Here is a 14,652-nt window from a genome sequence, read left to right as displayed (position 1 = left end):
ATGTCTGTTTGGGGATGGCAGGTGAGGGCTAGTAACTGAAACTGAGAAAAGAGAAATGGCCCATGAGGTGTGTGTGGCGGGCGACTTTTATCCATCACCGTAACCTAACACTAATTCATAGAACCATCTGTTCACAGCTGCAAGAAGGAGAAAAAAACGGAGAGGAGGAAGGGAAGGAGGGGACTCGAGCAAGCACGAGCGACCTTTATCTGTCATCTGATCCCCGATCGGCTATGGTTTGAGGATTTTTTATTGAATACTTGACGTATATCCACAGCCTACGTGGGCATGTATACTGAGCACCTGCTGTGCGCCTAGGAAGTAGATTATGTCCCTGCCGGTGTCAAGACTTCTTTCTTAGTCATAGCAGGGCTTCTTCAGCGAAAAACACGAAGCCAACCTCCCAGAATGCGCTTCCTTCATTCCTGGGCAGCCTTGAAGCCCCTCTCCCGGTAGCCCAACCTCAAAACGCAAGAGCCTCCCAGCCGTCTCCCCCATCACCAGCTAGCACGTGCGCTTGCGCACTCCGCCCGGCAATTTTGGGCGGGGCCGGTCCCTCCCTACCGAAGACTACATTTCCCACAGGCCTCTGCTCCTAGTTTCCTTCCGGCTTTCTTGCTGGTGTCGGCTAGGAGAGGTGAGTTGGTCGCGTGCATTGAGGAAATGGGCGCGGGGGCGGCGCGGGGGCGGCGCGGGCCTATGTGTGAACCGGGTAGCACCGACTGTGGATTTTGTGACGCTGACTGGGCATTGGGTGCCCCGAGGCGTCCTTTCCCTTTCCGCTTCAGGGCTGCACCAGTTCCTCGGCCCAGAATGGCTCCGAGTTGTATGTATGAACCCCAGGGTGAAGGCCCCCAACAAAAAGACGCAGGCTTGAGACCTGCAGCTCTGCGAACCACAGCTTCATCAGGGCTCCCTTGTAAGGAAACTGCCGCGACGTGGGAGACAGATTCCAGACTTGGCCTTTGTACTCGGCCTTTCTCTGATACTGGGAAGGCTGAGCTTTACCCCGGACTCCCTCTTAGTTGCCTCGGGTTATGTGCGTGGTGGACGGTGCGAGCAAGTGTGATAGCGGGGGTGTGTTCTGAGTTAGCCAGGCCCGGCTGAGCTCCCAGAAAGGCTCAGCGCTTCAGGATTCCCGTCTCTTCCCCCCCCCCCCAAGTCCTGCTGATCTTTAGGAAGGAGAGAGAATGGAGGAGATAACCATTCGTATGTCCATTTGTATTTTCTTCCGTGAAATGTAACTTTTATTATTCTGGAAATGGAAGCATCTGTATCTCCTGGGAAAATGAAAATCAGTGCGGAATGAAAATAGAAAAAGCAGCCCTTGCATTAATCACGCTGGGAGAGAAGAGAGAGATATATAGCCCGCTGCAAAATTAATGGAGTGTTTCATGCAGCAATTGTAAAATGCTGTAATAACTCCCTCTTTGAGAGGTAACAGCTGTTTTACCAGTGATGCTCCAGACTCGCTTTGCCATTTTTTGTTTTCTTACTGGAGATACCCAATTGCTAAATCACCCTCCCTTCAAGATAACATTTAATCTCCAATTAATCCCTGCCTCTCCTAGTCTCACCTCCAAAACTGCAACCCTTCCAGAATTGTTCCCTGCTTCCCATACATCTTCAGTCCTTCAGTTGGAACTCAGCCTTTCACAAAAGAGCTTTTCTTCTCCTCCTGCATTGCATTCCAACCCTTCCTGTGGAATTTCCTCCCTCTCTCGAGTCAATAAGTCTGATTTTGTTGGCCTATTATAGGCTTGTTCAGGTGGTCTTTAGCTGGTTAGACTTTAACATGGGAAATACCCTATCCATAGGCCTGGCACTTTGCTCTTCTTTCCCAGTGAATGATGGGGGTAATGGATGAGGTTACCTCCTGCCCTCTCAGGTGGGTATTCACATAAACATTTTGCAATCATTGAATTCCTTCTGTGAACTTTCTAATCATTTAGATGGCTTGCAAGTAAACCTCCTGAAGGGAGACCAACTGGGGAGCTTTATTTTAGGATTTGATTTGTTGAGAAGATTATAGTTTAGTTGGAATCATAAGCTAGGTGTCTTAAATCTTCACCACTGCCCTGAATTCAAAAGTAGGCAAAGGTAGGAGATAGTTTGATTGGTGGCAGGGTTTTCTGCTTTTGAGGCTCTTAAGGAGTTGTAATGTGACAAGGTTTTTAAAGGAAAGATCTATTAACAAGGAAGGGAATGGAAGATGTTAGTAGAAATTTGAGAAATGGTTTGAAATTTATGACAGCATGAGTTGTCAGACCATATGTTTATGTGTTTGGTTTTTTAAAAGATTTTATTTATTTATTCATGAGAGACAGAGAGAGAGAGAGTCAGGCTCCATGCAGGGAGCCCGATGTGGAACTAGATCCCAGGACCCTGGGATCACGCCCTGAGCTGAAGGCAGATGCTCAACTGCTGAGCCATCCAGGCATCCTGATGTTTATGTGGTCTTATGAGAGGCAGTTTATGGAGCTAAATTACCAGTGTTCTAGTCCTAAAATGGCCACTTAGAGCTGGGCAAAATTGGGGTAATTTCTTTCATCTCTTTGTGTCACAGTTCCTTCATCTGTGAGTGGATAGTGTTAGAACCTACTGTAGAGGATTGCTATGAATAGATGAATCAATAAAGTCCTCAGGTAATGCTTAATACATAATTAGTGCTCAATAGATTTTCAACACTATTATGTTGTAATTCCATTTTTTTCTCATCACTTAGATCCAGTAATTTGAGGATTTTCCCACATTTGCTTCATTCATCCATGAACCCCCTTTTGTAAACTGTTAATCAGGAGGAATTGCTTATCAATGTGAAGTTTGAAATTTTTTCGCTAGCATTATAAGAGAGAGCAAGGCTGAGAAGCTCAAATATTTTGTGGAAGAAGAAAAGAGCAGAAGAAAATTTTCTTTAATAATTACAGGGAAGAGAGGTGCCTGGGTGGCTCAGTGGTTGAGCATCTGCCTTTGGCTCAGGTGGTGATCCCAGGGTCCTGGGATCTAGTCCACATCAGGCTCCCTGTAGGGAGCCTGCTTCTCCCGCTGCCTAATATCTCTGCCTCTCTGTGTTTCACATGAATAAATAAATAAAATCTTTTAAAAAATAATAATTATGGGGAAAAGTGTATGTAGTATTCTTCATCTTCAGTGATACAGCTGGCTTTCATTTAATGTTTGTTACTTTAAGTGCTTTATTATATATGATGTCTTATTTAATCCTTATAACAACGTTTTGAGATAGAATCTATAATTATCACCATCTTTTTATGGGAGGTGACTAAGGCTGAAAAGTTAAGTAACATGTCCAAGATCAGAACTGAGATTTGTATCCTGGAAGTGTCATACCAAAGGCTGTTTTAGTAATTAGTTATAACAGTATACCAAGTCTCATCATTATGGGTACTTAAAAAAAAATGCTTCCTGCCTTATTCAGTAACCTATTAGGATAGAAAAGATATTAATGTGATGAGAGCAAGCACTACCAACTTGTGTCCAGATTATACTGAAGCTATGGGGTCTGGAGGTAATGGATTTCATAGGTCAGACTTATATCTCACAAGTTTTTTGTGTGGGTGTGGTTTTTAAATTTTATTTTAATTCCAGTATCATTAATAATGCCTCACAGTTTTTATTTTAATGATGTTTTATGTGAAGTCAGATTAGTAGAACAGGGAGATCCAATAGGCCTTGGAGACTTCATAGGCCTCTTAGCCCAAAGGATTGGCTCAGAAATAAAATAAATTTATTTCTCAGGAAGATGTGAAAGGAAGCAGCCAAGAGACTGCTGTCATTACTTAAAGGACATCAGTCAGGGTGTTTTTTTTGTTTGTTTGTTTGTTTGTTTTTTTAAGACTATTTATTTATTCTTGAGAGAGAGAGAGACATAAGCAGAGGGAGAAGTAGGTCCCCTGCAGGGAGCCTGATTGTGGGGGGGACGATGACGATGACACTTACCCAGGACCACGGGATCACATCCTGAACCAAAGGCAGACGCTCAACTGCTGAGCCACCCAGGCATCCCCAGTCAGGCATTTTTTACGATTCGTTTCTAGATAGTACTCCAGTATACATGGGCAAAGTCAACAATAGACTTGGCTCATGAATTAGAAGGTAAAGTAAATAAAAAAATAAAAGTACTCAGGAAAAACAACAGCTGTTCTTAGAGTATCTTGGGCTTTTTTTCTCAGTTCAACAGAAGGCTAAAAGAAAAACCTTGAAATGGGGAAATTTTTGCCTTATTTGGAATATTTGTATTTGTGAGGTTCACACTGTGTTTAATATGGTGGTGAGTGTTGCTGGCTGTTCCTGTAGACATTTGAAGTAGTCCTCCTAGCATACATGTGATTTTCTTTTCTGTCACAAGAATTTATTGCCACACATGTTGGAATTTTATTTTTTAAGATTTTTTTTAAGATTTTATTTATTCATAGAGACAGAGAGAGAGAGAGAGAGAGGCAGAGACACAGGCAGAGGGAGAAGCAGGCTCCACTCAGAGAGCCCGACGTGGGACTCGATCCAGGGTCTCCAGGATCACATCCTGGGCTTCAGGCGGCGCTAAACCGCTGCGCCACAGGGGCTGCCCAAGATTTTATTTATTTATTCATGACAGACACAGAGAGAGAGGAGAGAGAGAGAGACAGGCAGAGGGAGAAGCAGGCTCCATGCAGGGAACCTGATGTGGGACTTGATCCCGGGTCTCCAGGATCACACCCCGAGCTGAAGGTGGCGCTAAACCACTGGGCCACCGGGGCTGCCCTTTATTTAGTTATTTATTTGTATTTTTATTTATTTAATTAATTGATTTTTTAAAGTAGGCTCCACACCTTGTATGGAGCCCAGCTAGGGGCTCAGTCTCATGATCATGAGATCAAGACCTGAGCTGAGATCAAGAGTCCAGCGCTTAACCCACTGAGCACCCATGGGATTTTTTTGTTTTAAACACAGTGGCGTCATCCATTTCATCAAAATTAGGGCATCATCATCACTTTTTAATATTTGCCTGGTTTTTAGTGGTATAGATGCACTAGTATTTAATCATTTCCCCAATTAGATTCTTTTCAGCTTTTGTTCATTATAAACCATGCCTGTCAACGTACCTCTGCGGATAGCTTTATATACATGTGCAAATAGTTCCTTTAGTCTCAGAAGTGAAGTTCTGGGAACTAGCTCACAAGGTCTTTAGGGTTATCACGTTTAAATGCTTCTTCACATAGTTCTAAATTCGGACCAACATGGTGTCCATTTCCTTATGACTTTGCTACTCCGTGACATCAGTCTTTCAGACCTCACAGTTCCATCACTGTAAAAGTGAAATTTTTCTCTTTTCTTTTCTTTTCTTTTCTTTCTTTTCTTTTCTTTCCTTTCTTTTCTTTTCTTTTCTTTTCTTTTCTTTTCTTTTCTTTCTTTTCTTTTCTTCTTTTCTTTTCTTTCTCTTCTCTTCTCTTCTCTTCTCTTCTCTTCTCTTCTCTTCTCTTCTCAAGATTTTTATTTATTTAATCATGAGAGACCCACAGAGAGAGAGAGGCACAGGACAGGCACAGGCAGAAGGAGAAGCAGGCTCCATGCAGGGAGCCTGATGTGGGACTCAATCCTGGGCCTCCAGGATCATGCCCCAGGCTGAAGGCGGCGCTAAACCGCTGAGCCACCCAGACTGCCCAAAAGTGAAATTTTTTGGTGTGCCTTGCACACATCTCCATAATTAGTAGTGAGGTTTAGTGTCTTGTGAAAGATTATTTTTATTTTGTAGTGAATTGTTCTTGCTCGAATTCCTCTCAGGGATGTAGAAATTTAGTCTTTATTTTTTATTTATTTATTTATTGAAATCTAGTCTTTAGAAGCAAAAACCAAAGTTGCAAGATGGCCTTTTAGTTAGAGAAACGTGGACTAAGAACAGAACGTTGCTACCTAATAACTGAATCTGGGCAAATGATTTCACCCCTGAGCATTGATTTCCTGGTGTATCGAGAGATGAGAAGAAATGTATAGCAGGACAGCCCCGGTGGTTTAGCGCCGCTGTCAGCCTGGGGTGTGATCCTGGAGACCCGGGATCAAGTTCCGCCTCAGGCTCCCTGCATGGAGGCTGCTTCTCCTTCTGCCTGTGTCTCTGAGTCTCTCTCTCTCTGTTTGTCATGAATAAATAAAATCTTAAAAAAAAAAAAAAAAGTAATGCATAGGAGAGCAGTGCTGAGGGCCATTGGGGGATGTCTATGAAATGCCACCATGTAGCAATTCTCCATGAACGTTTGTTGTTGACTAACTGTAATGATCATGAATCTCCTTGTCCCTATTTGGAAACTGAAAGAGGGAGGAGGTGCAAAATATGTCCTAGGATGAGAGGTCCTGATTGGGAAACAGAGTAGTGAGTTGTTTGGGCTGGGGAAAGGCCAGTGGCAGCAGCTGCTAGGCTTAATCTGTGTGGTTTGCAGGCTTCGTATTTAGGAGGTTCAGGCAGGATCCTAGGGGCTCAAGAGGCTGTATATGGTGGTATGGCCCTTTCTTAGCCCTGAAAGATGGTACTAGAGGGAGGAGGAGTCCAGTGTCAGGACCAGATCTATACTGCCAGACCGGGAGTCCTCCTCCTAAGTATTCAGGCTTCTATACCAAATCCATCAGTGTTCAGCTGGATTCCTTAGGGCTTGGATTTCTTTACACTTCTTGTACTCTCTCCTAGTTTTTGTGAGTATGGAATCAGGGTGGGTATAGTTGTGGAGAATAGTTAGGAAGTAGGGACAGAAAAGAAAAACGCTCATTAACATAAGTCTTTTGGGGATCTCTGGGTTACATTTGGTTTCATGGCCTCTTTTTCTTCCAGATCTGGCTTATCTGGACTCTGTAGTTCTCCAGCAGAGAAATCTTGAGAAGGACTGACCAATTCTTGCATTTTGAAACCATGGCCTACGTAAGTTGATGTTCTTTTCTCCTTTTTGAAATATTGATCTCTATGTCATATGTACATACATACCCATTCCTTATCCTGACACTTCTTATTTAACACAACTCCACCCAAGAATTTTCTTTAGTTCCTCTCATTCCAATGAGGGTTGGGAACAAAGAGCCCAGTGAGTGTCCTTCCTACATGGCCTTCTCTCTTCTCCACTAATGTGGATCTTCTCCTGGCTACAGAATCTTCTGTCAAGAGCCATGAGGGAACAAAAGTGAAATGCCTTGAGAAAAATGCAGGCACTCTCTGCAGAAAGTCCCCTTGTTAACATTTTCCAATATAACAGCTTTTGATTTTAATACTTAAGCTTCAGAGAAGTATATCTCTGAATACAATGATTTTTAGTCTGGATTTATGTAGGAAAAATTTGTGTCCCCAGTACACAATTTGACATCTTTTCAAAGTTTTTGACCTTTTAATTGACATGTAACATACATAGAGAAAAGAACACAAGTCTTAGGTGTGTAGCTGAATGAATTTTCATACACTGAGCACATTTGTGCTAGCAGCACTCAGGTCAAGAAAGAGAATATTGGGGGATCCCTGGGTGGCGCAGCGGTTTGGCGCCTGCCTTTGGCTCAGGGCGCGATCCTGGAGACCTGGGATCGAATCCCACGTCGGGCTCCCGGTGCATGGAGCCTGCTTCTCCCTCTGCCTGTGTCTCTGCCTCTCTCTCTCTCTGTGACTATCGTAAATAATTAAAAAAAAAAAAAGAAAAAAAGAAAGAGAATATTGGTGGTACCTCAGATGTCCCCACTTCAGTCACTCCCTGCGCACCAGGCCCAGATATAACCCCTGTGTCCTGATTTCTAACACCATAAATAAATTTTGCTTATTTTTAGAACTTTAAATAAGTGAAATTGTATAGCTCAGTATAACTCTTTTTAACAAAAAATAATGTGCAGGAGACTCTTGTTATATTTCAAATATAATTGGTAGACACTCAGGACCATCCTCGGATGTTTTGAGATGCACACAAATATCATTAAGAGGATGTGTGTTTCTGGTGCTGCCAGTGAGAATGGAGGTGTCAGAGCGTCATACAGAATGTGAGCTATCCTGCCATTATGTTTTGGTTAGAAATGCATTTTCATAGTGTATTTATTTAACATGTAGCTCTTGGGTAGTATAAAATGAGTTTCTAAAAAGTTGGGGAAGTATTGAAGAAATTGTGGGGAAAGACACAAAGCAAGTGAGAAAAGTGAATTCAGTAAAAGAGACCATGAAAATACTAAAGCTAAAGGTACATGTGGAGCAACCCATGTATACTATAATTCTGTCCTGGAGGGAGATGTGAGGCTGCTTGGAGGTTTGGAATTGACGTATAGTGCAGTGTAGTTGCAATAAATACCTGTTTAATAATGTACTATTAGAATGTCTGGTATTCAGGAATGAGTTATTGATATTAAGGGGAGATCTTTGTTTTAAAAACTTTCCTTAAAGATCTCTGGTTTAATGGAGAGAATTTGGTCCTATTTGACTGCCTAGAGGGAAAACTCCAGACTTCTTCACAGACTTGAGTTTTCCAAGGACATAAGATGAGATTTAGTGTTGGCTGGTCTCAGTCTCTGTATGCGTTGAGATCTTACAGTATATATGTAAGGCTTTTAGGATTGGGTGGATCAAGTAGGGATATAATTGGGGCCTTATATTGTAAGGCTTAAAATTTCATATGGTGACTTGATATCTTTATCATGGCTCCAAAGGCCTAATCATGAGTTCCCCTGTTCTTGCCAGATATGGTCCCTATCCAGCAGAAAAGACTCCTACCTGACTAGCCTTCCTATCAGGCAGATGATCTAAACCCCTTCTGGTCCTCACCTTATCAGAAGGTTTCACCTCCCTGCCAGCCCACAGAATTATTCAAACAAATCAGTCACATCCTCCTGTGGGGATCAGGGACACCTTACCCTCTTTTTACTACAAAGCCTGCCTCCCACAGACCCTGCTTGTTCACTCCATTCCTGAGTGCAACCCCTGTGTGGCCCTGCATGACGTGTGGTGTTCTCCTCCCCTGGGCTGTGAGTATACATGTCTAATAAATGCTGTCAGTCTCATCTGTCCAGTGTCAGGTATTGAGCCCCCTCATACTATATAGGGCAAGGAATCTCTCCCTCACCAGTGGGGAGGTAATTAGGTAATCAGAACAAAACTACAAATGGATCAAGAATCATCTCCAGCAAACCCTGAGAGAAGAATACCAGGAGCAAAGTCCATTGTGTAATTTTACAGGATGTGCTGGTTTATAACAAGGTTTCTCAACTTTGGGAGTATTAATATTTTGAGTCAGAGAATCTTTTATTGTGAGAGCTGTCGTCTGCATTGTGGAACATCAAACAGTATCCCTGGCCTTTTACCAGTGAGGTGCCTATAACACTCATATCCCCTCCCTCCTGTTGTGATAACCAAAATTGTCTCTAGACATGGCCAGATATCTTCTGGGGAGTAAAATCACTCCTGATTGAAAACCACTTGTCCAAAGTGACATCATCATGGTTCAGCATCCTCAAGTCAGGGTTGAGGAAGGGTGTTCAGTTAGGGATGATGGATGATAAAGACTAAGAAGGTCATCCAGATGCATAAGTAATAGATAATGTAGGCTGTAAGAATCAAGGAAGATTTTTGAAATTGTAATGAATTAAAATATCTAAATAGGAAAAGAAAAAGATTGAATATGATATATTCAAAATGTGGACTACCATGTACAGTTTTTTTTAAAGTTTATTAAAGAAGTGGTCCTTATAGGGAAAATGTTTATAAGAAAAATCTGACTTTATGATGAACTTGTGTCTATTTTCTTAGAAAAGATATTACAGTACTTTTGGGAGAAGTTTTTGTCAATATTTTTTCACGATTGTTAAAGGGAAAAGGAAGTGGAAGACATTTCCCATGAATTTACGGTGGAGACACATAGCTTGTAAAAGGCTCGTGTGTACAGTTTCAATTAATTGGGCCTTTTTTTGGTTATTTTATTAATTTCCAGATTTTGGGGGGTAAAAATTAATCTTATCTGCAGCCATAGGGCTATTCAAGACATGTAGAACTCTGCTTCAGTGATACTAATTTTCTTACTGTCCCCTTCACATAAGCCCTATCCCATTGCTTGTTATGTGGCCCCTTCTCTGCATTGCAGTCCTCAGTCTCCTCCCTTTTCATTTAAGAAATATTGCATTTATTTTCACAGGTAATAACATGAGTTTTATTTTTTCAGGGTTCAGTGACATTCAGGGACGTGGCCATAGATTTCTCACAGGAAGAATGGGAATTCCTGGACTCAGCTCAGAGGGACTTATATAGGGATGTAATGTGGGAGAATTATAGCAATTTCATCTCACTAGGTAAGGCTATTTATTTCAAATTGTGTTGACTTTATTGTCAATTTCAGGACTATGTTTTGAGAAAATAGATACATTTTTTTCTCTGTGTTCCAAAGGAACGGCTTTAGCTTTGTTGGGTTGGAAATAGGCTCCTGCATTTAATACTTCATCACTTTCATTCTGCTGTGTCCTTCAGATTTTTTTCAGGCTCTGTGATTTACTTGTTTCATTGGTATCCAAGGGCTGGGCTTGAATTTGGGTTGATGACAACAGAAGCGTTGTCCAAGAAATCAGATTTTACATTATATTTAAGCCCAGAATTGATGCAAATACTCACCACTCCTTTCTAATCCAGCAAGGAGAGTACCTAGCCACAGGGGTTTTGAGTCTCTGAAAATCAAGGGAGCCTAGAGAACTTACACTGTATAAAATGGATCCACAAAGTTCATTTAAAACTCAAGTAAACTCATTCTGTTTCCTATAACATATTGAGTTCTACCTGCTTTGTGGTTGAAATTTAAAATCTAAGAACTTTGAGATGCCTGGGTGGCTGAGTAGTTGAGCACCTACCTTCGGCCCAGGGTGTGATCCTGGGGTCCTGGGATCGAGTCCCACATCGAGCTCCCTGCATGGAGCCTGCTTCTCTCTCTGCCTGTATCTCTGCCTCTCTCTCTCGGTGTCTTTCATGAATAAATACATAAAATCTTAAAAAAAAAAAATCTAAGAACTTTGAATTTATCATTGAATGAATAATCCTAGAAAGGATCAGATGTCATCTCAGGAAGACTCTCCTGTCAGTAAGTTGATAATAATAAAAATAACTAATACACACACAGGTATATGTACCTATAATTGCATGTATTTGTACTTACTATTGTGAGCATTGTCCATTATTAATTAATTCTCACAACTCTAAATCACAAGTAATATACTGTGATTATCGTCCTTTCAGATGAGAAAACTTAGGCATAAGAGGTTAATAATTTACTGAGGTAACACAGCAAGAAAGGCAGGATTTTAAACTCAGTCTGGATTCAGATTTTATATTCTCAACCACTACACAAGACCACCTCTCAACAGAGTTTATATGAGTTTAAATTATAATAAGGCCTGTTATTATCGTTTCCTTGTGCTCCCGAAGGTACCCTAACATGAGTGCTCTTCAGCTGCCTTTCATTTCTTCACTCTTAGGCTTTGTAAAGTGCCATTTTGATCTGTAGTTAATTATGAATTTAACCAAATTTGTACCTGACTTTTGGACTTACAATTTCACATCACATTATCTTTTAAGCAGAACCTTCCATTTCTAAACCAGATGTGATTACCTTATTGGATGAAGGGAAGGAGCCCTGGATGGTTGTGAGGGAAGAGACCAAAAGACACTACTCTGGTGAGTGAGGGCTGAATAGGATGGGGAATTAATTACTGCAGGTAAGAGCCAAGCCTGTTAACCTTGAGATATTGGAAATCTCTCTTCCAAAGCCCATGGCCTGTGGAGGGAAGCAAATTAAAATCTTTTAAACCTGGACTCCAGAGGAACTTCCTGTTGACCTCAATTACAACTCTCTGTTTTTCATTTTTATTTTTATTTTTATTTTTATTTTATTTTTATTTTTTTTTTAAGATTTATTTATTTATTCATTCAGAGAGAGAGACAGGCAGAGACACAGGCAGAGGGAGAAGCAGGCTCTGTGCAGGGAGCCCGACGTGGGACTCCATCCTTGGTATCCAGGATCACACCCTGGGCTGCAGGCGGCGCCAAACCGCTGCACCACTGGGGCTGCCCTTTTTTTTCATTTTTAATATTTTTTCTGCTACTTCAAAGAGAGGAGCTGTTCTCCGTAGGAGGAACAAAGATGACAGTAAACATAAGAGCTGAAATCAACAAGATAGTAAAAGTAGAGAAAATTAATAAAGCCAAAGGTTGATTTCTTGATAAGATCAACAAAGTTGGTAAACACCTAACTTGACTCATCAAGGAAAAAAAAAAAAGGACGACAACAATTGTTAATGCTAGGAATGAAATAGTAACTGGGTTATCACTTCACATCCTATAGCCATTAAAAGAATAATGAGAGAATACCATGAGTAATTTTATGCCAATAAATTAGACATCTTAAATGAAATGGAACAACTTAAAAAACACAATTACCAGAGCTGACACAAGATAAAAAAAGAAAATCTGAGTAACCTTATATCTGTCAAAATAATTGAATTCATTCAGAAATCTTTCCACAAAGAAAACCCACCAGGCTCAAATGGCTTCACTGGTGAATTCTATTAAATATTCAAGAAAGAAATAGCAGCAGTATTACACAAATTCCTTCATAAAAGGAAAGAACACCTCCCACAAATAAATAATTTAAAAAATAGGTAGAATAAATAAATAAAATATTTTAAAAAATAAAAATAAATTGTGTTTTTATATACTAGGAGTGAAAAAAATAAGGAATTTAAAATCAGTTAAGTCAATTTAAGTCAGTTAAGTCAATTAAGTCAATTAAGAAAATTAAAAGCAAATTAAGTCAATTTACAATAGTGGCAGAAACCAAAAATACTAAGGAGTAAATTTGATAAAACATGCAAGACCTGTACACTAAAAACCATGGTAAAAGCCTAAATAAATAGAAAGAAACTATTTGGGGATGGGAAGACTCAGTCTTCTTAAAATATCAATTTTATAAATCTTAAGCTGATTCCAAAATTTATGCAAAAATGATGGACTTAGCATTTCTAAGGTAATCTTGGAAAAGGAAGAGTATATTACAGGACTTCGACTATATGACTTCAAGATACTTCAAGATTATAAAACTACAGTAATCAAGGGGCACCTGGGTGGCTCTCTCAGTTGAGTATCCAAATCTTGGTTTCAGCTAAGGTCATGATCTCAGGGTCTTGAGATTGTGTCCTGCATCAGGCTCCAGCCTCAGTGGGGAATCTGCGTGAGATTCTCTCTCCCTGTGTCTCCCTCCCCCCACCTTTCTCTCTTTCTCAAAAAAATAAAACTACTGTAATCAAGACTTTGAATATTGGATAAAGGTCAACCAACAGAACAGAACCGAGACCTTAGAGGTAGAACTCATACACACTTAAAAGATCATTTAGTTTTTAAAATTTTTAAATATATTTTTTAAAGATTTTATTTATTTATTCATCAGAGACACAGAGAGAGAGGCAGAGACGTAGGCAGAGAGAGAAGCAGACTCCATGCAGGAGCCCGATGTGGGACTTGATCCCGGTTGCAGGATCACAACCTGAGCTAAAGGCAGGTGCTCAACTGCTGAGCCACCCAGGTGCCCCGAAGATCACATTTTTAAAAAGATTTTACTTCTATAAACGTGAAAGAGAGAGAGAGAGAGAGGCAGAGGCATAGGCAGTGGGAGAAGCAGGCTCCATGCAAGAAGCCTAATGTGGGACTCGATCCTGGGACTCCAGGATCACGCCCTGAGCTAAAGGAAACTGCTCAACTGCTGAGCCACCCAGGCATCCCAGGATCATTTATTTTTGACAAAGGCACCAAAACATTCCAGTGGAGGGGAAGGAAACTTTTTTTAACAAATGAATTTTGGAATAGCTGGAGAAAAAATCTTCACCCCTACCTCATCCCAAAATTAATTTAAGATGTACTTTAGACCTAAATATAAAAACTAAACATAAAAAATGTAAAAAATCCAAATATTAAAAAAATTTAAGACTCATTATAAATTTTATATAAAAAATATGAAAGGTGGGTGTGCCTGGCAGGTTCAGTCGGAGGAGCATGTGACTCTTGATCTTGTGTAGAGATTACAAAAAATAATAGAAAATAAACTTAGGGGATCCCTGGGTGGCTCAGCGGTTTGGTGCCTGCCTTTGGCCCAGGGCGTGATCCTGGAGTCCTGGGATCAAGTCCCACGTCAGGCTCCTGGCATGGAGCCTGCTTCTCCCTCCTCCTGTGTCTCTGCCTCTCTCTCTCTCTCTCTCTGTCTCTGTCTCTATGTCTATTATAAATAAATAAATCTTTAAAAAAATAAATAAATATACTTAAAAAAGAAAGCTAAATATAAAGCTTTTAAAGGAAAACTAGGAGAATGACTTACAGTAACCAAAGGCTTCTTAGGTGAAAGCAATAACCATAATAAAAATTGATAAATCAAATTTTATCCAAATTAAAAACTTTGTCTCTTCAAAATATACCAATAAAAAAATGAATAAGTCACAGACCAAGAGAAAATAGCAGTAAAACATATCCAACAGAAGACCGATATGTACTGTAACTCAACACTGTAATGATAACCCAATTAAAAATGGGTAAGGGCACCTAGGTGGCTCAGTCTGCCTTCAGCTCAGGTCATGATCTCGGGTCCTGGGATTGAGCCCCATGTCCAGCTCCCTGCTTAGTGGGGAGTCTGC

The 14,652-nt window shown here is 40.7% G+C and overlaps 1 protein-coding gene across 11 annotated transcripts in view; it reads left to right on the top strand.

The window, feature by feature from the left end:
- Window positions 1-14,652, top strand: part of ZFP14 (ZFP14 zinc finger protein) — a 31,023-nt gene continuing 16,371 nt past the window's right edge. For 2 of the 11 annotated variants that reach the window (XM_035703879.2, XM_035703859.2), the window contains exons 1-5: window positions 1-637; window positions 6,815-6,901; window positions 8,886-8,964; window positions 10,155-10,281; window positions 11,552-11,650. In XM_035703879.2, coding sequence (XP_035559772.1) covers window positions 8,935-8,964; window positions 10,155-10,281; window positions 11,552-11,650 — 256 coding nt within the window. In that variant the 5' untranslated portion in view covers window positions 1-637; window positions 6,815-6,901; window positions 8,886-8,934. Of the gene's footprint in view, window positions 638-694; window positions 920-1,485; window positions 1,889-6,814; window positions 6,902-8,885; window positions 8,965-10,154; window positions 10,282-11,551; window positions 11,651-14,652 lie in introns of those variants that run through there. The other 9 variants (XM_049110246.1, XM_035703866.2, XM_049110250.1 and 6 more) reach the window with 7 other exon arrangements.

This window comes from Canis lupus, chromosome 1 (genome assembly GCF_003254725.2).
Source record: "Canis lupus dingo isolate Sandy chromosome 1, ASM325472v2, whole genome shotgun sequence".
NCBI classification, from domain to species: Eukaryota; Metazoa; Chordata; class Mammalia; order Carnivora; family Canidae; genus Canis; species Canis lupus.
This window is presented reverse-complemented; position numbering and strand designations above follow the sequence as displayed.